General features: G+C 41.7%; 1 protein-coding gene across 6 annotated transcripts in view; it reads left to right on the top strand.

Moving 5' to 3' along the window:
• Nucleotides 1–26,445, top strand: part of BCAS3 (BCAS3 microtubule associated cell migration factor) — a 488,600-nt gene that overhangs the window by 446,343 nt on the left and 15,812 nt on the right. For 2 of the 6 annotated variants that reach the window (XM_030537160.1, XM_030537161.1), the window contains 2 exons: nucleotides 11,080–11,247; nucleotides 19,540–19,605. In XM_030537160.1, coding sequence (XP_030393020.1) covers nucleotides 11,080–11,247; nucleotides 19,540–19,605 — 234 coding nt within the window. Of the gene's footprint in view, nucleotides 1–11,079; nucleotides 11,295–19,539; nucleotides 19,606–26,445 lie in introns of all 6 variants that reach the window. The other 4 variants (XM_030537162.1, XM_030537163.1, XM_030537164.1 and 1 more) reach the window with 2 other exon arrangements.

Genomic DNA, 26,445 nt, shown 5'->3' with positions numbered 1-26,445 from the left:
GCCAAGTTGTAACTTGCAGTCTCCACCCAGAAGAAACTGATTTTGCTACATTGCTTATAGTGGGGATCAGGGTGAAGAAATATACAAGTTGTGAGGTGGGGAGGAGGGGAATCTAGTCTAATGGCAAAGATAGGGCAGTGATCTCCCAGCTAGATACTAATCGCTGTAAACCATGTTCCAGAATCTTGAACTCAAATTTGCCAAACTCAATACAGTATGTACGTTACATGCTATATTTCTATTATACAAGAATGAGTATCCTGTTACAGTTTGAATGATATATTAATATATAACACTGTTCCAGTGTTTTTTCAACATTTCTAAAATTCAAATGAAGCACAATCAAAATAAATCCCTTGGCTCAGACAGTTCTCACTAATTCTCAAGCAATATGACAAATCCATGCTTCTGTCTCCAAGTGTAATATAAGATCTCAGTTAGCCAAAAAACCTGATGAATTGTCAGATTTTTCCTTACCTGTGGGTAAATACGATCCCTTTCTAATCCATTGTGTTTCCTTTGTACATACATATGTGGACTTGCACACACTAGAGGGTTGATAGTGAGCAGATAAATCCTGCTCTTTTCTTAACTGAAGTAAGACAATATGTTCAATTACCTGCAATAGAGTTGACATTTTTTATCCTGTGCAGAGATGTCAGTAAAATAATATATGCCTCCCAGCCCTTTTTGAATAAATTAATAAATTAATAATAAAGTAATTGGCATATATGTCCAATAGAAAATAGCATATTGTCTCATAGTGGTAACAGACTTATCCTCATCGTTGGGGCCCTACCAAATTCACAGACCATTTTGGTCAATTTCATGGTCATAGGATTTTAAAAATAGTAAATTTCATTATTTCAATTATTTAAATCTGAAATTTCACGATGTTGTAATTGTAGGGATCCTGACCCAAAAAGGAGTTGTGGGGGTGGGGGGTTGTGAGGTTATTGTAGGGGGAGTTGCAGTACTGCTACCCTTACTCCTGTGCTGCTGCTGGCGGCGGTGCTGCCTTCAGAGCTGGGCAGCTGGAGAGCAGTGGCGGCTGAGTGCGATCCCATCTCTGACGGCAGAGCTGCCGCCAGCAGCAGCGCAGAAAGATGGCATGGTATGGTACTGCCACCCTTACTTCTGCGCTGCTGCTGGCAGAGCGGGGTCCTCAGCCAGCAGCAGCCATTCTCGGTCCACCCTTCTCTGAAGGCAGCAGCTCATGGAATGGCATTGCCACCCTTACTTCTGTGCTGCTGCTGGCAGGGCGCTGCCTTCAGAGCTGGACGTCTGCTCGCCGGTCGCCAGCTCTGAAGGCAGCACAGAAGTAAGGGTGGCAATAGCGTGACACCCCTAAAATAAGCTTGCGACCCCACCCCCCGCAACTTCTCTTTGGGTCAGGACCCCCAATTTGAGAAACGCTGGTCTCCCCCATTAAATCTGTAGAGTATAGGGTAAAAGCACACAGAAGACCAGATTTCATGGTCCGTGATGCATTTTTCGTGTCCGTGAATTTCACAGGGCCCTACTCATCGCTAAACAGCAGAATCCTAATTCTGCACACACTTTATGCAAGTTGTTCCATTGAAGTCAATGGCACTATTTGCTAAGTGTGTTTTAGATACGGGCTTCACAGAATTATAAGAGTGAATTCTATTCACATTAGGCATAAGGCAAAATAAAAACTGATCTAAACTTTTTGGTTGAGATTTTCACAGGAGTGAATTGTGTGTAAATACCCTAATCAGTTTTGAAAATCCCAACCTTTGTCCTTAATTTAGTTTTAACTTAATTTAGCTTTTGTGTAGTGGTAAAATTTTGGGAAACTTTATTTTTAAATTATCTTTGCCCCTAAATTTTCTAATTTTAACCAACGCTAGCAAGGAAGTATTTCTAACCCTGAAAAAACTAAAAAGTGCTGGCAATCTTGCAAGAAGTCTCCTGCTTGTGAAATTTCCAGACCAAAGAGATTCAGAGACTCTCCGATAAGTGTCAGAGGAAGCATCAGAACTTTTGTACACCAACCCAAACTGAAACTTGACAATCAGCAATGCACAATTATTGCTTTAAAACATCCAGTCAGACATCAGAATTAAATGTAATGGGACAATGATCTGTAATGTTGTTTCTTGTGTAGGTGCTCACCTTTGTTACATTCTCTGACTATTCTGTTCTTATGAGAACGGAGACCACTGAAAAGTTTGAGAATCTTGTTCTTTCAAGTGGAGGTATTTAGCTGCAACATGTATCTACACTCTTTTTTGGTTTAAGGAGTAAGAGTTATTCCTGGTAATAGATTTTATTATAGAGATATATTAGATTTTTTAAAATAACAATAGTAATCTCCAAGTAAAGAATAATTATTATAACTCTTTGCCTTTTCTTTATTAAGGCATATCAGATGCTACAGTGGTTTATATACTTTTTCATTTCTTAATGGTAGTGTACACTTTATTATGTGGTAGTGGCTTTGAAGTTACATGAACAGTAACTGTTTTCTAACTGTGACATTGAATTGTGATCTTGTAGCACAAAATCTAAAGGTATATGCAGGTTAGGAGGAGTCGAGGACCCACTTTAAAAAAAAAAAAAAGAAGCCCAAGCAACATTCTGGGCCAGATCCTAGGCTGATGTAAATTGGTGTAGTTCCATTTATTTCTATGGAACTATGGTGATTTACACTCACTGAGGCTCTGGCCCCCGCCCTCTTCCACACTCGCATATCTTCAGCTGTTTTCAGTTACGTAGATCGCTGCCTTTAATCGAAAATAAGTAAAGGATTGAAATCCACCTGATAAGGGGAAAAAATAGGCTTTTGTGTATTAGCACAGCCTTATTTATAGAACATGCTGAATAAGTGTGTCTTTTTCCCCTCTCGTGGCTGGTGCATACAGAGAGTAAGGGCTTGTGTACACACAGTAGCAGTGCACACAAGACGTGTGTGATTTCAAAAGCACACCGACTTGTGCACTAATGGACTCGTGTGCGCCAAGTTCATGCAGATTCATGCGCTTTGGTTCGCATTAGAAATCATCCACCTCTAGTGCAGGGGCCGGCAACCTTTCAGAAGTGGGGTGCCGAGATTTCATTTATTCACTCTAATTTAAGGTTTCGCGTGCCGGTAATACATGTTAATGTTTTAGAAGGTCTCTTTCTATAAGTCTATAATATATAACTAAACTATTGTTATACGTAAATAAGGTTTTTAAAATGCTTAAGAAGCTTCATTTAAAATTAAATTAAAATGCAGAGTCCCCCAGAGTGGTGGCCAGGACCTGGGCAGCGTGAGTGCCACTGATAATCAGCTCGTGTGCTGCCTTCGGCACCCATGCCATAGGTTGCCTACCCCTGCTCTAGTGCATGCTGCTGCTCCATGTACACACAAACATAAGAGCCTACTGCTGCTACTAGCTAGTGGAATTACTCTTTTAGGCGAAGTGTCAGAGGCCTGTACTTTTTGTTCTGAAGATCCGAAGTTCATTCTCCACTAACAACGCATGGTCGGGATTGTTGCATTTATATGTTTTATTTGACATTGTTAAACTGCCTAGTTTCCTTCATTTCCCTGTCCTCACGCCAAATTTCCAGCCTGGGTAAGGAAAGAGTTTGGACACCTCATGGAGGAATCACCTAGGTTGTTGGAAGAGCAGTTTAGCTGACACCTTTTATTAGACTGTATTAGCTGTGTGGTTTTGCTCAGCTTTCACCGAGCTAGGACCTGGTATCCTGTGCAACAACACGTGGGTCCCTCATTTGGTAGCTAGGTGATATTACCACAAATCTGGTGTGAAACTGCTATTTCGATGGCATGTAGCAGAGCTGCAGAGAGCGTTCGAGGCAAAGGCGGCTTTTAATAAATACGCTTAATCGTTTATATTTTGACCTTAACCCAGACTCATACTCAGACACAAAAAGCTGCAAGATGAAAACGTACTTTGTCAAGGCTTCTTTCGCTGATAGTGTGGTAAAGCAGGGCAGCCTTGCTCTGAGGAAATGCAGATCCTTTAGAAAGGAGAGTAAAAGGTCAAAACTAATCCAAAAGGACAAGCAGTGTATGTCTGTGTGTATATTGGGTTTCACATATGAAATCCAGTCATGATAAATCTGATGGCTTTAGAAACATCTACTATGATTAATGAAAACATAGTTCTCATACACCATGGGTTTCATACTTCAAAGTTCTCCTGGATTTAGAACCTTAAAGTTTTGCTTATTCACATAACATGCAGGAAACTATTTTTAAATGAATAGGGAGCGGGTGGGGAGGGAGTTAAAAAATTGCAAGCGTTTCAACATCCCTGCTGCAGATAGGCTGAGTAGTGAGGAGCAAAATTAACAAACAGCAGACATTTTGTTATGCATTTTACAACAACGTTTACATTCTTTCCTCTGTATTTGTTTTCCCTTGAAAAGTTTCATGTATTTATAAAAGTATCTGACTGCTGCAGCTCTGGGAATTGGAGTTTCACTCACATTTGAAAACTGGAACAATCTCCAGGATAGCTGGTTATTTCACAGGCTAACGTTCCAAATCATCTGCAATGCTCATCTCGCACCAGATCCTTAGCCCCTTTCTGAGAGCTTGAGTTAGTGGGCTTTGTGTAAGGATTAGCTGACGGAGGAAGGTGAGACAGGACCTGAGTATCCGCAGACTTTACAACATAGCCCCTGCTGTGGACTGAGGTCTTTAATATCCATAGCCCCTGGACTCTCCCTCGAAGGAGTGTTTTGGGCAATGGGAGGTGCATGATATCCAAAGTGCAGTGTGAACAAATCCATATGAACTGCCCCTGCTTAACCTGTTCCCTCCCCCCATCCATGGAACCACTCTGTTTAGGCCTCTCTGTGCCACCAAGAGGGGGACAGATTTTACACCAACGCTCTCTCATAACTGTTCTTATCTTGTTTCTAACAAAATAAAAAGCATTCTCATCGGTGACAACATAGTCCGCTGGAAAGGAACCTAGGCGCCTGGTCAGTCAATGCAGGCAGGATACAGTAATGGTGTCCTGTTTACAGCAATACTGTGAACAGTTTTGGAGAAAGAAAGTACCGTATGGGGAAGGGAAAGAGGATGGGTAAATGGACTTACCTTCATATGTAGCCGTTCGTGCAACCATTTCCAGAGCTGATCATTAACACGTGAGTCTTGAGTTGTTAAAAACATACAGAGGGTGAATTGTTTCTGAAGTTTGTCAGACACAGTTTGAAGTGCACATACCATATATGAATTGGAAAGGAAGATGTGACCCGTACTCCAAATAGAGTCCACATAGCATGCAGCTGAGCATGGATACACATATAAAAGTCAAATATATGGCCAGTTAGGGAAGGCTCCATTTCCTCTGTAGTTAACAGTGGAATTTGGACAGGTCCCTGTTCAAGTAAGAACTAAATGCTGATGCTTTGTGGCATGGAAGTGAATTGGCAAACGCAGTAGGAAAGTTCAGCCGTTGCTATTCAAATGTTATAATTTGCCTCTTTACATTGGGCAGGAAATTTCCATTCCCCTCCACCCCCCGCCCCAGTGGGTTTCTCTCCCATAGCTCAATTTTCCAGACACTTACATTGTGGTCACAATATTTCCGGTCCAGAATGGGTCGGTGCTGCCTTCAAAGCCCATCCATGCTTCTGAATCAGCTAGAGAAGACAGCAGTGCAGTGATGCGAAGCACTTCCTCTCCCTCAGGGATTGTCTCGATAACACTTCTAGACTTTACCATCTCCAGTGGAGTCAAGCTCATGTCTCTTTCCTGGGAGGGAAGCATCTTTTCTTGATTAAAATTGGCAGGTCATTTCCTTTCCTATTTACTCTGTTATTTTTGTTCATGTGGGTGTTGCAATATGCAAGGTGAGGCTCAGAACTGTCAAATCATTTAATAGAACCTTTACTATATTTTTGGATAACATATTATTTTTGATTTACTGTTCCTCAGAAGACAGGAAATGGAGCTACTTGATTTCATATTTTAACCAAAGCCATCCTAGAAGTTTAATAAAAAAAAATTTCCCCCGGCTTTTGCGTTAAAGGACCAAGGTGAAAGATATAGCTTAGCAATTTTGACTTAAAAAAATAACATACTAGAACCATTAAAATATGTTTAAACATTTTTTTAAGCACCAGGTTTTGGTTTTTTTCAGAGAGGAAAGTGAGCTGGCCCGGTTTTCTGGGTCTTTGGTTGGTGTTGCTAACTGTGAAAATAAAAGCAGCAAAGAATCCTGTGGCACCTTATAGACTAACAGACGTTTTGGAGCATGAGCTTTCGTGGGTGAATACCCACTTCCTCAGATGCATCTGAGGAAGTGGGTATTCACCCACGAAAGCTCATGCTCCAAAACGTCTGTTAGTCTATAAGGTGCCACAGGATTCTTTGCTGCTTTTACAGATCCAGACTAACACGGCTACCCCTCTGATACTGTGAAAATAAAGACGGTTTCCAAGGACTTGGGATATTTTCCCACTGTGGAACTTAATTTAGTTTTTCTTTTCTGTTAAAGGCCTGAAACAATTGTAATGTTAACGAAAAGCCATGCAATATAAGCAAGCTGATTTAGTATAAATAATAAGAGAAATCTAGGCTATTAATAAAGTAGGAAAATTGTTAAGCAAAAGACAGAGGGTCTAGTTCTGATTTCACTTTCACTAATGTAAATAAGGAGTAACTCCAGTATAAGACCAGGATCAGTGGAGTTACACAAAGGTAAGACTAGTGTGAGAAGAGAATTACGCCTGCAGAAGAAAATTGTCTTCATAGATACTATCCATTAGAATCAGGAGGAGTTGCATGTGCATAGCTGAGCACAGAGTTGCTCCATAATGCTTTTGGATATTGTAAAGATAAACATACTAGAATTGCAAAGCAAAGCATTCTTATCAGAGGTGGACCCACGCTGAAATGTTTGCGGATCTTGATATTCAAGTGGAGATATTCAGCTGCAACATTTATCTGCATTCTTTTTTGATTCCACAGAGAAAGTCACTCTGGCAGCTGCTAATAGATTTTATGATAAAGATGTATTAGCTTTTTTAAGATAATAGTAATTTCCAATTAAATTATAATGATTGTAACTGTTTGCTTAATAAAGCATGTCAGCTACTACAGAAGTATGGAAGGGGTCAAGCATGATCCCGTCTTTAGTACATAAGGAGAGAGGTGAATTTGCTGTCTGCCCATAGGGTAAAATTCTGACTCTATTGAAGTGAATGGGAGTTTTGCCATTTACTTCATTGAGACCAGGATTTCACCCATAAACTTTTGTGACTAAAATGGTGCCTGTTTTGCTTCTCCCTTGGGCTGTTCCTAAATTAATTTCTCCATCTCGATGCAAACGTGTTCACCAACAGAGAAAATACGTTACTAGATTAACACAGCAGAAGAGATTGATTTCACACATCAGGGTCTTATTTTTGTGGTTGTCAGTAAGGTTTCAGCAGTTTGTCAGTAAATACACCCTTCAGAGTCTGTTCTCTGTCAAATGTTTTGTAATCCATTAATTGGCACCATGCTTTCCCTAACCTTATCGGTATTGCCATTAACTTCTGGCTATATTTCTTGGATTTTGAGAGCCGAATAATGTTTTAAGTCTTATTTTGAAGACACAACCTTGCCCAGTGATGAGAAATTTGATGAGCTAGCTATTCAAATACTGGAACTTCTGGTCTGAGTCTTGAAAAAGGGACATTGAGCAAACAGTGAAAGGAAAAAGTAAAACCATTTCATAAATAGCAAGGACATGATTAGCTGTTACCCATTTAGATTGAATAGCGTGGGCTTTCTTGACCCACTAATAATGGTGTACAAAAGGCAAAGAACATTAAAACTCTTTGGAAACCAGCCCGTCAGTGATTTCAGACACGTCACAAAACTGTTGTCCAAAGTGTAAAAATATCCTGCTGTTAATTCTGCAACTGGAGAATTATTTCCCTTTGATAAGACTATTGTCTACTGATCCAATGGCAAGGCATATTTGAAGATACGTGGTAACTAATCTTGGTCTTCCTGAGGAAATTCAGGGTAGGCTTTTGACTGTGAAGGTAAGCAGAACTGGTGATTTTGGCTTCACAGTACCAAATAACCCTAGCTGGTTTGAGGTTAGGTTCCATTTGAGCTGAATCGCCAAAGATCAGGGAGGGTGTGAATTGTATAAATGATAGCAGTTATGGCCCATCTTTACTCCTTCCTCCGTTACAGCATGTAGATAATACGGTGATTGCACTGTGTGAATATGATAAATGGAGGGGTAAAGATAGCTGGATTGATTTTTTTTTAATAGATTGTGATTTTCTGAGACTCTCAAACACCCCATAGTCCTGTTAGCTCTTTGCAGAGTATTTGTGTGTTGCTCTGGTGTAGAGCCAGTTTAACAAATCAGTGTTACATAATAAAGTAAGACGACATTTGTGGAGCCCAGTACACCAGGCAGAGATTATCTGCCAGCATAGAGCCCCTTTGCACCCCCACTCCGTGCTATTAAAAAACTGAGTGATAATCGAGTTTGGGCCTACAGTTGTGGGTGAATCGTAGCTAGATGCCCTGACATGAAATTTATTACCAGATACGTACACAGAATGTGGAAAAGGAGTGAAAAGGGAGGAAAAGATAACACTAGAGCTTCACAAGCCTTTCAGTTTATTTTACAAGAAAGCGTTGGATGCAGTTAATCCCTGTAACCTGCATTTACATTAACACTTGCACCTCACACGTTGCTGCTAAGAACTTTTGGCAGCTCTCGGGCCCTGATTGTAGAGGTAATGCTACACTTGTCTCCTTTGCTCTCACTCAAGTATCTTGGGAACTAGAGAGGGGCACTCGGTGAAGTTTCTACTTGTGCACGTATGCATTCGTCTTGGCAGAGCTTCAAAAAACATTTGCTTTATTATTCATATGTCTGACCATAGGGGCAGGAATGGTATCGCGTCTTGCTTTCAGAATAAGAGCAGACACTAATAAAGAATAGATCTCTCATTATCGTTCTCTAGCTCTGTAGGGAAAGCCTGGGGAGGTTTCTGAAAGTCCTCCCTCTACCATATTATATTTGCATTCGGTAATAAAAGTCCCATAATGATTATCCAGGTATTTACATGGCCCTAGCAAAAGTTATTGAAGTCAGTGGGGGATTGGCAGAGTAGAAGCTGAAATAGGGCCTCCAGATTTGGCCCCATAAAGTATAAGAACATGCTGAAAAGAGAAGTTTAAAAAAAAAGAGCCAAATCTTGCTATTTCGTATTCAGTTAGGGAAGCTGGCAACATGGATGCGATGCATAAATCTGAATACAGGGGAACTTCCCCCACCTCGCTGCTTTTTCTGCAAAGGGCCTTTATAGGCCTGCCTTAAAAAACAAACTCAATGGCTGGAGAAACCATATTAATGCAAAGGCCCATTAAAAGGCTGGAATATTTGGTCATCCTTCCTACAAGTTCAACCTGGGCTTCATCCAACGTTCAAGTGCATGTGTCGCACAAGAGCCACGTTCCCATTCTGTAGAGATCCATTGCAGTGTTGATGGTTTTCTAATGCCAGGAATCTACTCTGCAGCCAGGCAAAGAGATAAATCAAAGCTGTATGCGCTGATGAAATTCAGGAGCCAGAAGTCACCATTGCAGCCCATATAAATCCCTGAATGCCATCCCCTGTGCTTTTGGCCATGCTATTAGAGTTCAAAATTATCTGCCCCTCTTTGCTGATGTATGGATTAACTGGCTCCCCAAGTGTTTACTAACGGTTATCACCCAGTACTTTGGACGTTATCAGAGGAAGGGACGCCTGCCGCGGGGCTTGGTCTCTCACCCTTTCTATTACCACCTGTCATTGGCAGAGAGTGTGCTGTGAAGCTGTACAGTCACAGTGTACAAGTGTAGATAGTTTCTGACGGCTGATCAAAGGGGAGAACCAAAGGCCTGATAACAAGGATGTGTTTCATGTACTTTTAACTTTGAGAAACATTGGCATTTGCATTTTTCCCCTTCATAGGCTGGCAGAAACCAGGCACAATAAATGCAGCATATTCAGTTTCCTAATAGTTGAGTAAATGGTATGTGCTTGAAGCAACGAAGCAGAGCTGTAATCTTGTTCCAAGTGGGAATGATTTAAAGTAAGCCTTCACAGAAGACTTGCTGTATAATAAAGTAGAATCATTTTAATTTGTACTTTGAAGTGATCTTGGATTCAGAATCTAATCTTTGCATTCAGCAGAACATCATGTACTATTTTGAATTAGGAAACAACTGCAAGTTAAGGAATTAGTCTAAGTATCTTTTCTGGAGACTGTATCATTGCACTCTGTCACAACAGCCAGCGTCTCCGCTGTTGCATCACTGATGAAAGAGGTGCTGTTTAGGTCTATTTGGCCTAAAGTGTCATTTTTGTAGAAACGCGCTCACACAGGAACTTAGATCAATAGAGGTGTTTTTTTGTTCCGCTGGAACCATTTCTTAACAATAGAATTAACGTTACACTCCACCCTCCAAAGCAGCGTTCAGAGCCCAAACGGCCCAATATTGTGCTGGTGCATGAGAACAGGAAAATGAAATTGACTAGAAATGTTGATTGTTAGCAAAAAGGAAACAACTAGTTCATTTTCATTGTCCAAGATAAGAAGAATGCAAAAAGTTCAACAAATACCTAGTAAAAGACAAATCAGATTTTTTTTTAATTTCATTTTTAATTGTCTAAGATGTTATTAGTGACATAAACACAGATCTTTTAAAAAATAAATACTCTCACTTACACTGGCTTTACACCCGTGTAATTATGTTAACTTCATTGGAGTTACTCCAGGGATACACTAGTGTGAGAACAGAATCAGGCCTATGATTTTTACCCTGACAGTTTTGCTTTCAAATGTTCAAAAAAGGCTACTGGTTTAGGCTGTAGCCACCCATTTCTGCTACACATCGTATAGTTTAATGTCACTACTTTAATTAATGTGCCAACATCTGTCTTTCAGATACATTGTGAATTTAGATTCCAAACAGTTCTTCCTTTTCTGTGAATTATTGCTATGTTAACATATTATGGGTATGGATGTAGATTAGCTGTGGTGTCTACACTAGTCAACAAGCATTTCCCATTTGTTTGTTTAAAGGTGCCTTTGATCGGAGCGTGACCCTGCTGGAAGTCTGTGGAAGTTGGCCTGAGAGCTTTGGTCTCCGTCACATGTCTTCCATTGAGCACACCGAAGAGGGCCTTCGGGAACGGCTGGCTGATGCAATGTCCGAGTCACCCAGCAGGGACATAGTGGGATCAGGAACAGGTACAAAGAAGAAGTGTGATCAGAGACCACATACATCTCACCCAATGGTGATTTTTTTTTAACTCGTTAAAATTTTGCTTCCCTTTTTCTCAACAAACCACACACATAACACCTCTGAGATTACATGGCTTTTGCAAGAGTCTTCCCCAACCATGGGAGTGGTCTTCAATAGGAAGAAAATATTGGCAGATCACATAAGTACAGAATCTTGCAATCCTCAAAATGCTTTAAGACAAATGTTTACATTTTAGGCTTTTTTTTTCTATATTGCTCTGGTGACATGGGCCCAAAGAGTTGAACCCCCCTAGCATCAGATGCTTTCTGCAAACTGCTGCTCATGCAGACAATGATCAAAACAACATTCAAATTAGATTCTGTCTGTGTAATTATCTGTTCTCTTTAAAGCCACGATATAGTGCTGGTTCTGTAATCCAAATTAATCCATCTTCATCACTGTCCATTATATTGATAAATTATACAATGTATTTACATAAATGGAATGGCACTTCAGAGATTACACTGCTCACAGCGGCCCTAGAGACAGGAATCACTCAGAAAGGCTAGCGCTCAGAGTAATTGTGGGTTTTACTTCTCTTGTTAATTCTGAATTGTTTTAAAAATACCCTCTAGTAAAAGGACATATCTGTCTATGATCTGTGCACTATTCGTGTTGTGACCAGCAGCTAATATCAGCGGTAGCTTCTAATATCAGATGCCCACTCATTTGTCACCATGTCCTTATTTTGGTGAGATGCCTGGGAAGGAAAAAAGAACAAGCTATAACAGTAACATATGAACATGCCAACATATTGGCATTATGTAAGGCCTTTTAGATTAGAGACGATCTTTTCTCTTTCTGCTGTGTCCTCCAGGTATTCCTGAGGGTTCCCCATTCCACTAACCTCCCATTAGTCCCCTGTTGTAATCGGTCCAGCTGTACAGGACTGAATAAGACTCCCATCAGTGCTGGCCCTTAATTTGCAGTGGAGTCGCTGTTGAGCAACACAAGATACTCCACCTTTGTCATAGGGCTGCCAGTCCCTTCTGTCTCAAGGAAGAAGAGTCTGGGAATGGAAAACCTGGGGCTTGCACGTGTCACGTCAAATAAATATAATTGGCCTTCTTGGTCCAGAAGCAACTTTTACATCCCACACTGTAATCTTTGACCTGTTTGGAACCTCTCGGACTTTATCCATCGTCGCTGGATGAAGATGGAATTAAGTGATGAGTTAAGATTGGCAGTTGACAGGAAGTGGTCATCTAAGCACCTGACCTGGGTTACAGTTCCAGCTCTTGTACTTATTCCTGTGGCTGTCTTGGGCAAGTTACGTAACATCCCTTTGGCTCAATTCCCTCCTCTGTAAGATCAGGATAACGATACCTCACAGGATTGCTGTGGAGCTTAATCCTCTAATATTTTCAAAGTGCCGCAAAAATGGAAAACACTCTCCAAGTGCTTTATTTATTTTGGTACATATTGATACCAGCTATAATGCACTTTGGAGGGGCCATCTACACCCCCAAACTGTGCATTTTACAGCCTTCTCAAAGGGTAGTGGATGTTGTAGGATGATTCTTGCTGGGACAGCTAAAGCAATCTGGAGATGCTGGGTTAAGGTGATTAGTGACACTGCAGTTCGTGGGAGCTAGCTCTTATCCTTCAGCTAGACCTTACACCGGCCTTAAATACCCTTACAAATATTGGGTCAGGTGCTTCTGCATGGTTGCTTTGCACCACACCACTCGTGTAATGTGGCCCTAAAGTTGCTTTAAGTAGCCCAAGGATGATTCATCTCCGTTTAAGAAGGAGCCTCTAGTGATGTTCAGCTAACATAGGGACTCTTACCCTAATCAATCTTCCTGCTGCCAGCAGAGTAGGGAAAAGGAGGAATGGCCAGAGAAAATGGGGCACCCTGGCACTATACTAATCCCCACCTATGTTTTCACTGCCCTGTGGCTGCCACAGCCTTGTAACATCTAGAATATTCCTCAAGCTGCAGCCAGACCAAGGAAGTCGAGGTGAGCTTCAAGCCTGTTTTGCACACACCTCCTTGTCATGCACACTTTCCAGCTCAGTCACACGACAGGATCTGGCCTATTAGCTTTAGCAGGAGCTGCAAGAACTCTGGATCCAGTACCTGGAAAGAGTAAAAAAAAAAAAAAAAAAGTCTTCTAATATTAGGCAACTTCCATTCTAGAAAGAGGATTGCGTTGTTGTTATGGGTAGTTCCCCCAAAGAAGTTGGAATTTCCCCTTCAGAAGCTGATGCCCATTCTTCAAATATTTGTAAGTGCACCCCAGAGACTAGTGGCTGCAGATTATAAATCAAAAAATAAGAAAGAAACCTAGTACTGTATTTTCCTTTCAGTTTCACAAGTGCAACCCCACTAATTGCAATGGGCATTAGTTTCATTGGGAGTTAAACTGACATAACGAAGATGAAATTTAGGCCACAGTATTTAGCATGTAGGAGGTTTATAAGGGTGAAAACAAAGGTGAACAATTTTCAGAGGGAAGCCATTACATTAAAAGTCTTCCAAAAAGACCGTTCTCCTCATTCCCCCCATGCATATACATCTTTCCTATGGATAATCTTTGTATAGTGTAAGATATATCATATATACCATGCAAAAGCATGAACTGTAAGTATCCTAGTGTAGTAGCAGGTAACACTGGCATTACCTCAACTCACCTGGGAGTTACATGCATATTAGCCCTAACCATGTTGTTGTTTGTTGTTATGCATAGAGCTCTGTCTAGTCAGTACCACGTTTTCTTCTCAGGAACTGGGATTCGAGGCTCAAATCCTGGCAAATGTTGGTTTCATACAGGAGATAAAACTGATTCCTTAGGCTCTGAACTCCTATGTGCACCTAGCCCCCACATTCCCACCCCATATCAGCCCTTGAACTCCGCTTTCCCCTCTCATGAGATCCACATTATCGGATGGCCTTGTAAAGTGTGCTGCCCTACTGTGTTGAGATGTGGAAGAGCCTCTTGCCCAGGGAATCAGCCCGCACCAATAACATGGGGTAGTTTTTCTCAGACAGACTGGCAACCAGCCATTTGCCAAACAGCTGTGTATCACGTTAAAGTGCTAGCAGCTATATACTGGTTAGGAAATAGAAAAAGATAAATTGATGCTATATCACCCCAGATCAAAAAGAGAAGTGTCCTTGTTGGCTCCTAGGAAGTAGGATTATTTTAACCCCCCCAAAAAGCTAGCCACATCTTGACAGTCTTTTGCTGAATTAGCCATTTGTCTCTTTTATAAAAACACACAAACTTTTAGCATGGCCCTTGCTTCTTAGAATTCCTGTCGGCCCTGTCAGTCGGACGAAATGATAGCAAAGACATCTGCGCTGAGGAACACCATAAATTTACTTCCCTCTCCCATTAGTTTCTGTATTGCTACTGACTCCAAATACAGTATTTATAGTGCTGTGTTGGACCCAAAATTATATAATTTATAATCCCCATCTCTAATTATCCTACAAGTGACTTATTTTGACTTAAAGTGATGGCTGGCTTTAATCCTTGGTTATGCTTCTTGAAGACTTTGCAGACACAATGTTTAAAAACATTTCAAAGACATTTACTAAACCGCAAAATTGTATGTGAACTGTGGCGTAAAAGAATAAAAACTACTAGCACTGAATTGAAACATATGCTCTATGCGTAGTTCTCAGTGTCTAGATGGACAGATGAATAAATGAACAATGGAATGGACAGGGAGACATTATCAAGTGCTCAATTGGCTCTGACGTGCTCTTAATGGCAAGAGATAAATAGATTCTTTTAATGCCTTAACAGTTAGGGCATAGTTGGCATGTAGATTTGTATAGTAAGCAGGATTGATACCTATAATAGTACACTTGAAACACGTGCTCATAATCCAAAGGTCCATTTTTTGCAGTAGATATTAACTAATTCTTTGTTTTTTACCTGCTCTATTACTTGGAAATGCTACTGTAGCAAAGTATTATTGTCTCAAGTCTGACATATAAATTCCACCCTGGGTAATTCCCCTCCCACGCCAAAAATGTACTATAATCAGTAAGTGCATTAATTGATGCAGGCTTCCCAAATGTACATTTGTTAAGCTTCCAGGTCTTGTTGATCATTTCTAGGCTGAAAACAGGAATTTAGTCCACAATATGGGATGAGACTTGCTGTGTGGTTAAAAATCAGTGTTCTGAAGTGTAACTAGGGAAGAGTATTTCTGCTGTGCAGTATCACACTTCTGTGTGGTGTTAGAGGTAAAGATGCTAAGTACCATAGGGGACAAATTCAGCCCCCCTCCTCTGTGACTGTAGTGGGACTCAGAAGCAAAGAACCCAGAGTAGTTTAATTCTGTGGAGGGCAAGATCTGGACGACGCCACATGACAAATGTGCCCCATGCATTCAGTGGAACCCAGCTCTATAGGGGCTCTGTCCACTTCCCTGAGCAGCTGAGTTAAGGGATGTGAGGAGCATGGTGAGGCCAGTGGATCTGCCAGGATGCCACTGGCCATTCAATCTCATAGAGCAATGGGAACTACTGCAACCTCAGGGCAGCAGTAGTGGCCATGATTGGCTCTGCTGCAGCTTTGCAGCAAAGGGGGAGGTGGGGAATTGCAACTCCACTCCCCGGGTGGGCTTGGAGAGAGGTTTAACCCACAGGCTGGTTGTCTCTGCCCTATTGACTTGAGCGTGCCTTTGCAGCATAACAATAATTCTCAACAATTTTGCAGGCTTACTATTATTTCTATAAAGCGCATAGATAATGCAGCGATAGATACTTTCAACAGATTTAATTCATTATGAAGTCTAGAAGGGAGAAAGAATATGTCACCAATCACCTGTAAACCCCCCCATACACACACACGCACGCACGCACGCACGCACACACACAAAAAAAACATGAGAGTATTTTATGCTGTTTGGGATATTTTCTTCACATAGGGTAAGGGAATCTGCTTCAGTCTGCTGTGGGGAGGGGTAGTTCAGTGGTTTGAGCATTGGCCTGCTAAACGCAACAGTTGTGACTTCAATCCTTGAGGGGGCCATTTAGGGAATTGGGGTAAAAAAAAAAATCTGTTTGGGGATTGGTCCTGCTTTGAGCAGGGGGTTTGACTAGATGACCTTCTAGCCCTGATATTCTATGATTCTACATTGATAGACTTGATGCTGGTACAACCAGTGCCCCCATCAAATGCAGTACTGTGAGCATAACATCACTGAAGTTAATGGGACTTCGTAAGTGTAGAATTATCTCCTCAGACAATTTCTAAGCTCATTTTGGAGTGCTCTTCTGCTAAATCTTCCCTGTTACTGTTTGTATCTCAGCCTCAGTGTTATATTGCTGGCTCACATCTACTTTATTTGCAAATAATACCAAAACACACATTAATCTTGAGATCCTTCCATTGCTATATATTTGTAAGATTTTTCTTCTTACTGATCATAAAATATAGAGCCTTGCATTAGTTCAGTTTGCATCCTAAATCATACAGCAAAATAATAATCTATTTCTCTAAATTAATGTGGATCATGTGTCAGGAACAGGGAGGGGTTCAAGCTAAAATCATGTATTCAGACACTGCAGAAAAATCACCAATTTGTGCAGCTTGGGACCAACTCTAGCTATGAATTTTGCCCCCAGCAAACTTGTATCATTGCCATTATCATGGTCAAAAAAAAAAAACCCCAAGATTTGTATAGAGCAGTAAGAACAGAATTTAAAGGGAAATATTTTAAGCCAATTCTAATATGACTACAGCTGAGTTTCCATGAAAGGCCAAGATAAATTTTTTATTAGAAACCCCTGCAAAAACGCAAAATCTGTTAACTAGCAACTTTGGAAGTTTAGGAACAGAAAAGGTCAAAAAGTCAAAGTTCCTCTGAGCCAATGGCTCAGCAGGCTGATGTGGTTGAGGGAGAGAAGTTTCATAGCCAATGGTACACAAGAGAATGATGTGGCCAGCATCAAGTCTGCCCACCTCTTACTGCCTTGACAGGATGGATCAGGTGCCCATTTTGCAGTTGGGTGAACTGAAGGTGACCTTTCAGTGTGAGACCGAGCAAAGTTCTTCTGAACTTCAGGACTGGTATGAGAAAACTTTAGGAAAGTGCAGAATCTGAACTCACATCTAGAATCAAATGTTGCATCTGGTTACCATACTGTTACCCTGGGCTGAATCAAAATCCCAAACCTGAACACCTTCGAGCTTTGGGAGGGGAAGTTTTTGAAAACCTTATCTGAATGTTGTGGTTTGCGCCTATCTCTGAAGTTCACAAAAAGAAATAAAGGGCACAATCAGGGCCAGCTCCAGGCACCAGCTTATCAAGGTATTCGGCGGCAATTCAGAGGAAGGTCCCTCACTCCCACTCGGAGCGAAGGACCTCCCACTGAATTGCTGCAGATCGCGATCACAGCTTTTTTTTTTTTTGGCTGCTTGGGGCAGCAAAACCCCTGGAGCCGGCCCTGGGAACAATGCATATATGTATTGACTTCAAAAAGATGTTCATCTGCCTAAAATTGAGGAGTAAACGAATCTCATTCCCATTGATTGTTGAATTCTGCCAGTGCTGAACAACTTCTGTGTAGAACAAATGGGTAAGGTCACAAGCTCTGTGTGTGGAGACTCAAAGATGAGTAGACACCTGTCTTTGGATGTTTAGCCCAGGAATGGAGTTAGACACACACAGTGATTGTCAGAGCCTGAATTGTAAGTAGTTAAAAGAGACAATGTCCCTTCCTTCCTCTTCTTTCCTTTCCTTCTTCCTTTATTTTAACTAAGGGAATTTTGTTCCTTCTCTTCTCTGTCAATCTTTTCTCAGTTCCAAACTTGAACTGGGTGGTGGACAGAAATTTAACATAATTGATTTGCCATCTGAAGGGCATTTTAGGCAATCAGACATCTGTACAGATTCAATGCAAAGGCAGCTTGGGCAGCAAACACACAGACACGTAAAATGGCATTTCTATTAAAAGGGGGTTTTGAACATTTGAGGCATTCATCCCAGGCTCTGAGATCAAATTCTCCCCTTGGATAACTCCAAGAGCTCTAAACAATTTCTACGTCACAAGATTCATCTGAATAAAGTCTCAATATTTTTTCAATATATAGGAGTCTTTCAGAGAGATATTTTTCAAAGCACAGCGTAGGAGAAGCACACATTTACCGTCGTTATTACATTAACAGATTCTCATTCAATTATCTCTCACACGCTATATGGCAGTGTAAGTTCTTCCAAGTACATTATGAGCGCTGTTCAGAGATATAAATGTGTATCTCCCATCAGTCGTGACAGCCATCACACACCAATTTTCACCAGCTGAGGAACTGGTGTATCTTCCAACAAATCAATGGAGCTACGCTGATTTGCACCGGCTGAAGATTTGGCACTGTATGCCACATTTCCTGCATGCTACACTGGAAATGTATCCAGACGTGGGGTGTTCAGTGTCATCTGATAGCTTTTAAATTCCACCCTGTAATGGGTTCGATTTAATTTTCTGAAATTTCTTCAGTATAATTGTAATCATTACCCTCCCTGTAGTTTTCTTCTTTGTAGTGTCTGTATATTCTTATCTCCATTCTAGCACACCCTGTGTCTGCTTTCAAGAGCTTTGTCTCTTCATGTGCCTATATGTATGACTATCTTAGCTGGTAAATGATATACATCCTGCTAAATACAGTAGATACCCTAAAATTGGGTTCCCATTCTCTTCATCCCTGGACAACTTCAAGTTGCATACAAGCGTGCATTTTATGTGACTGTCCATAAACTTTCCATCAACAGACAACTCTTACACGCAGTAGGGCCAACAAATGCATTTTTAACTTAATAACTATTACCAAATCTTTGGAATGTTAGCTATTAGCCACTTTAAACCTGGACTGTGGAGGAACAGCAAGGTTCTCCAGCCACATGCTGCCAAATCAGCCATTTCCCCTTTAAAGCTTCTCTTAGCTGCACAGAGCTTGAAAAGGAGTGACTGTATCTTTCCCTGAAGTTTCTTTTGGGTCATACGTTATTTAGGGCCGTTTTGAATGGAGACGATGATGCCGATACTAAAAATATTTTCAGTGTGAATTTAGGTTCATTGCCATTTGTAGAAGAAGCTGCAAGTCTCATGATGTTTCTAAAAGGGTGTGCGTACGAAGAGAAAACTCTGACTTTCTACCATTTGATAAGCTGGTCAATTGCATTTATTTATAATCAAATGTTGTTTTGGGAAAATCCTTTTTATTTTTTATTATTATTTAAAAACAAATTAAAGACATATTTTATTTTTGATACAGACACAGCCGTTGAAGTAGCAGTAAAAAACATCTCCAAAGAGAGGCACATGGTTTTGAAATGTTTTGGTATGTAACATAACTGCATTGTTATCAGGTCTTAACTTTTGCACAGAGACTATTTCTTGTTGTTTTAAAAGCAAAACCTCTGTCAGCTTTGAAAAGGTTTTTGGAAGTGTCCAGTGTTCACATAAGATGGTAAAAAAAAATTAAATATTTTAATTCATTTAACAAGCAACGTTGTTTTATCTCTCTTCTTAACCAAACAAGAGTTTCTTTGATTTTTTTTTTAAGTCAAATTTAGGATTCTGCTGTTCAGAGCAGGGAGGTCACAAGGCCCTAATGCATTTAGCATTGACTGCCCTCTCTTGTAGTGCGTCTATTAGTCAGTAATTTGATTTGTACCTATTCATTTGCAGTCCCTGCAGGAGCTCTGAGCTGGCCCCAAGTATAATTGGTGCTGTCTCTATTTTTACATCATTAGATTAGCCCCGACTCCTGGCCACTTGTTGTCTGCGCTTGTCTGTCCATTTATACAACCTAATGTAACACAAAATTCATTACTGATCACATTACTTTCAACTCTAAAGCCAGCCTTGTGATAAACATTTTGTTAACCCTTTCTTGCCAGTGTGCCGGTTTAGAGGATAAATGCACTTTCTGTAGGCAGGAAAATCAATATCATAATAAAACAAAGTGGAATCACATTTCTGGATTTGTCATTCCTCTTGGAGAAAGAAATGGAAAAAATGTAGGAGGTGATTAAATGATTACCGTATCAATGCATCACCTGCTAGCATATGAGCCCAGCGGCATCCTTCCTGTCATAATATGAAGAAGTGGCATGCTATAGGGCCAGCACTTAATTTGCAACTTTATTTCTTACTCATTGTTCTCCGAGTGTTTTAGGTCTTCTGTGCAGACTATAATCAAGTTATGACATTATTGGAACTGGACATTTTCCTTCCATTGCTTTCTCTCAGAGCAGTTAGCAGGAAAACAATTGACTTTCTCCTTAGAGATTTGTTGTTGTTGTTCAAATGATTAAGTAGATTAATTCTCTTACCGCAGTACATTGGTGAAATTCTGAACAACCCTTCTTTTTAGTGTAGCTTCGTTCATGTCTGTTGTCCTACACACTCTTATCCTTTTAAAGCAATAGCCTTTTGAATCACTGGGGCTTTTGCCATTGATTTCAGTGAGAATGGGAGCAGGCCATTGGAGGGATTCGTTTGGGCCTGATCCTTCAAGGAGCTGAACATCCTTTTGGCTTCTATGCTTGGGGGCACTCAGTGTCTTGCAGTGTCAATCTCTCAAGATGGCATTTGCTACTTAATGAAATATATGTTGGTGCCCACAAAATCTATAGATTTTAACAAGTTTCTAAAGTCATTTTCTGATTGCATTGCGTCGTTTGGAGCACTGTCTAATTGGCTTTTTTACATGTTTATTCCTTTATTAAATCTTCCTTTTAAAAGACAAAGACAAAGCTCTAGAGAGTCTACTATAGGGAACAATCCTGCACTGGCCAGGGGGGTAGAAAACTGGGTAGCCTAGTAGGACTCCCCCATCTCTACCTCCTATAATTCTGTGGTTCTTTTTGGTGGTGCTTGCAGCTATTTGCATGTAGGTTGCAGCTTGGGGTCTGAATATTTCTCGGTAGGGATCAATGGCTCCCACCGTCCAGCATTTGAGACAGATTAATGTTTTATAGGTGCTTTGTGAGCCAAATCCTGCTCTGACTGATGATATAGCAGAGCAAGGTTAAAGGCATGTGCACAGATCCGGCAACCAGGGCTGTGTTTCATGAGATGGGTACATGTGTACTTTGCAGGTTTCAACACCCTGTGCATCCACCATCTGCTGGCTAGCGCTCGCTGCTGATAGCATCACGGCCCAGTGCACCGGGTGTCGGAAGACCTGGGTTCCAATTTCAGCTGTGCTACAGACTTGTTTTGTGACATTGGGCAAATAGCTGTACCTCAGTGTCCCCATCTGCAGAATGGGGATAATAATACCCACTTAGTAAAGTCCTTTGAGAGCAATGGATGAAATGTGCTACATAAGTGCTAGAGGACGGATTTACCACTCTAGTTTTATACCAGTGTAAATACACCAAACTCATTACATCAGCATAAAACTGGAGTCCAGCAGTGAAGAATAAGGCTGAAAGTATTCATTGGTATTAACAATAGCCAGCTTGGGAAGGCACAGGCAGTGTGCTATCTTAGCACAGGCCTGTGCTTTATGGAGGGATCCTGCTCTCTTGCTTGAGCAGTGTAAAGAGGATCCCAGAGTCCTCTCACCTACCTCCTTAGACACCAGCTCAAGGTATTTGAGCCTTAAAGGGCAAATCCCCTACACAGATGCATGAAGTCCCCAGAGTAGCAGGACTGAATGTGATTCTGCTGCATAGGCGGCAGGTCACAAAGAGGCCACACCAGGAGACTGTACAGCCCCACCCCACATGCTGCAGAGCACTGCTGCAGACTTGAGGGAAGGGTGATATTAGCAAGTGAGTCCAGCTCACACAGATCCCCTGGCCAAAGCCCTTGCATAGTGAATCTGTAGCAGGCCACCATTGTTGTTATAGTCTGGCTGGTAGGGGAGGAAGGATGGTCCAGCAGTTAGGGTGGTACCTGCACCTCAGTTCCCTGCTGCACCTTGGGCAAGTCATTTAGTCCTTCTAGGTGTGTCTACCTTGCAATTAAACCCCTGTGGCTGGCCCATGTCAGCTGACTCCGGATCATGGGTCTCGGGCTGAGGGGCCGTTAAATTGCTGGACCCCGAGCTCTGGAACCCTCCTTCTCCGTCATGGGGTCTCAGAGCCCGCCTTCAGCCCAAGCCCCAAAGTCAACATAACAGTTAAACAGCCCCTTAGCCTGAGTCCCACAAGCCTGAGTCAACTGACATGGGCCAGTTGCAGTTTTTAATTGCAGTGTAGACATAACTTCTGTGCCTCAACTCCCCATCTGTAAACTGGGTATAACAACCCTGCTCTTCTTCACAGGGTGTTATGGGGATAAATATGTTAAAGATTGTGAAACATGAATGGGGGAAAGGGCCTATAAATAAGTATTTTAGATAGATGGATGGATGCTGAAGTAGTGGTTGTAGAATGTAGGGGGAGAGGCTGGCCAGATTCCAGGTTGGTGAGGGGAGAGGATTATATCTATCTATCTATCTAATCATCTCAGTGTTTTATACTGTTGCCTATCACCATAGTATCTGAGCACCTTCCATTAATGTAGATTCCCAGCACACATTTTATTCATGCTTAGAAAATCGGTCCCTTTGCTTAACTTGAAACAATGTGCTAGCAGTAGCTAAATCCCCATTCTGGCCTCTGTGTTGCATCTCCGCCAGCCTCTGGTCATTAATGTACTGTTCTCTGTATCGTGAAAAGGAAAAGACCCAAAGTTATTGAAAAGCCCTCATAAAGTATGCATTGTGCTCATTAGGGGAGACAGGAGAGAAGGAAATAGAATGGAAACCATTTAAGCAATGAATTGTTAAGCAGGAGAACTTTTAAATGAACACTTCTTATTAGAAAGATACAATAAAGTATGAGTCACATTAGACAACAAAATACACATTAACATGGCGAAATCCTTGTCAATAAATGGAAGGTCAAAGACCAAAACTGTTTAAATGCACCAGTATGGGCCAAGCTCTTGGCCCTGTGGCTTTTGTTTCACGCAGCCACGGAGACCTGTATGCCACTGCTGCGTCCGGTCTTTTGCAGACCTGCAGCCACCGGGAGTGCTGTGGAAACAGCTCAGCTCCTGAGATAACGGTAAGTACTGCACATTTAGGGACAGCATTGATGGGCAGCTCTGAAGTGCCATCTGAGCCTCCTAAACCAAAGGAAGGCAGCATCCATCTGTGGCGTGGCGAGAAATAACAGGACATTCCATAGAAGACCCCACTTTCCATTCATAGGTGCACAGACCCTTTTCTGCTACAGTTTCATAGAGTTTGCTGCCTGACTTTTAATTAGGACACTGGTCATTTCCCTAATATGTTTCTCGAGAAGGATCTCAGATAAATAATAACCTGAACTTTCTGGAAATCTGGACTTGCTATCCAAGCTTGGCATTTAACCATAGTGTCTAAGGAACCTCACTGTCTTGGGGCCACAGCCCCACTCTGATGACCCAGATGGTTTCACCCCTCCTCTGGCACACTGTCTCAGCAGGCATAGCTAGCAGTGATATTGTCATTGTAGTGCTTAGAGGGGAACTAATCGGGAGGAGAGTGGGACGTGGCAAGGGAAGTAAGGAAGGGTCAACCACCAAATGAGGACAGAGACAACGGGAAGAAAAGAAGAAAGTGATTTATCTTAACAGAAGGCCTTATTGTAGATCAGCTGATTCAGCCCTTGCCTGTCACTTCAGCAACTTCCTAATGCTTGGAATGGTCTTTTTCTAAAGGCAACACTTCTGTCTGTAACCAGCAGGAGGTGATGTCTCTAAGTCAGACCCTGGGAGGTGCTAAGCACCTTTAGCTCCCCTGGAAGTCAAAGAGTGTTGCAGTCATGGTATGAAAATATTATCCTTCCCTCCATTCCTACCCTCTGCCATGTATAATAAATAAAACAATAGACTTTTATTCATTAACATTTATGGGAAAATGTTAATATTAAACTGTAAGTGAAAAGCCAAATCTTATTGAATTCTTCTGCTGTGTTATTGAGAGTCTAATTACATTTTGCTTTTAAATAAAAACCAGATGACTTTCAGGACACTCAGGCGAGCATTCTGTAAGTGAGAATTTATCTTGTGATCTAGGTAAACAATGTCTCATCATTTAACAGTTATTATAAATAATGAGGTTTTAAGCACTTTGCTGGGAGTTCATATTGGCTCCACATGGGTTGCACAAAGAAAGAGAGAATTCAGTGACATATTGCAGGCATCCGGTCAGAAGAGATTATATCCTGAGCTTTCTTCTCATGCTGTAGCATTTTTCATCCTACTCTGTTTATAGTTGCTAAATGTTCTATGCTACTATCCTTGGACAAAAATAATGCAGATATAATTTTGCAGGCACTGTTCTTTGCAGCTGGAAAAATCTGCCAAGCCAAAGTGACACTCAGCAAAAATGGAATTTGGTTAGGTCTCTAGCATAATTCCATACAGGTGCTTTAGAGGGAGTCATCAAAAGAAATACTCTTTTTAAAAGTTGATTAGGTGAGAGATTTTCAACTTTTTTGCCCAGGGTTAAAGAGGCACTAGGTAAAATAGGTCTATTTTATAAAATAAGCTTGGCCATTTTTGCTGGCATCTCCTTAAATTACACCAAATTCCATGATGATGCAAGGAATAGATTAGAGAAAAATTAAAACCTTTAACAAAATTTAAAATCTAAATGGCTTCCCCCCCCTTTCTGCTCTTTATTTCCTTTTTACACTTCATCTTAAACAATGAAAATAGACAGGTCTGTTTTTCTTTTGTTGCGAGCCAACTCTTAATGCTTCACTTTACGTTTCTCATACAACGCAGGATTTTGATTCATTAACATTCAGTTACCAGTGGTACTTTTTCCTCATAAATTGCAAAATCTTCCACTTTACCGTGTCATTTTCATACTGTGTTCCCCAACAGAGAAGGAATTGGTTTTCCCCTGCTGATAGAACTAGGTAGGCAGGGCCGGCTCCAGGCCCCAGCGCGCCAAGCGCGTGCTTGGGGCTGCATGCCACGGGGGGCGCTCTGCCGGTTGCCAGGAGGGCGGCAGGTGGCTCTGGTGAACCTCCCACAGGCGTGCCTGCGGAGGGTTTGCTGGTCCCGCAGCTCCAGTGGAGCATCCGCAGGCACGCCTGCAGGAGGTCCACTGAAGCCACGGGAACGGCAGAGCGCTCCCCGCAGCGTGCCGCCGTGCTTGGGGCGGCGAAATGGCTAGAGCCGGCCTTGTATGTAGGACAGTGGAGGATCATTTTAAAACAATACCTCACAGCTGTTAGATAATGAGAGTAGGGGTGAAATCATGTCCCTTTGAAGTCAATGGGAGTTTTGCCATTTACCTCAGTGGGGCCAAGATTTTATCCTATGGGCCTGATCCAAAGCCCTTTGAATTTAATGAAGACTCCCATTGACTTCAATTGGCTTTGTATGAGGCCTAGGTTTGTATCCATGCTTCTCTACCAATATTAATCCTAATTGGTGCCTTTTTGTCAGTGCTGCTTTACAGGCTGACCAGCAAGGAGAGTAATACTACAGCAGTTTCATTTCTGGAAAACTTAGAGAAGACCCTCTCCGCAAGTGCATTCATAGTTCAGCGTGTGGGATTTCCCAAAACCTCTTAATCAAAAGCATATGATTTCCAGCAAACTTAGTAGCCATGTGAATCTAACACAGCATCTAGAATTAGCTAGACTGGTTATTTTAGAACACCTACGAAAATTCCATTACTGCCATTGGCACAGGCCGCATTTGGAAAAATGTGCCTGTTAGAAAGGTCTCTTTCCACCAAGGAAGTTGTTTGTACTGTTTTGCCTCCAAAAGCATGTGAGCCCTTCTCCCAGGAGCACTCCCATAGTAAGTGGCTTGTTGGCCTTTCCATTGTTCGATAAGCGTTTTCAAGATCTGCTCAACAGCTGAACTTTGACTGTTGTATTGAAGACTATACTGTGGTCTTTAGAGGGCCGCTGGGGTGGGACACTGCACCTACAGGTGTTCCTGTTGTTGCGTTTTTTCTGGGAAAACTCTGGGCAGGAAGAATGTACCCAAGGGGCCACTAAGGGAGAGGACACAGAATTAGCAACTGTTCCCACCCACTGCAAGGATGTGTGCTCCCTCAGCTCGGCCCACATGCTCCAGCATGACATGTGACGGGGGGGTGAAAAAACTTCAGTGGAGCTATAAAAGCAGAGTACATTGCAGGACTCTAGTCCAGAGGAGACTAAGATGT

The sequence above is a fragment of the Gopherus evgoodei genome, chromosome 17 (genome assembly GCF_007399415.2).
Source record: "Gopherus evgoodei ecotype Sinaloan lineage chromosome 17, rGopEvg1_v1.p, whole genome shotgun sequence".
Taxonomy (NCBI): domain Eukaryota; kingdom Metazoa; phylum Chordata; order Testudines; family Testudinidae; genus Gopherus; species Gopherus evgoodei.
Note: the sequence above shows the minus strand (reverse complement) of the source record. Positions and strands in the feature narration are given on the sequence as shown.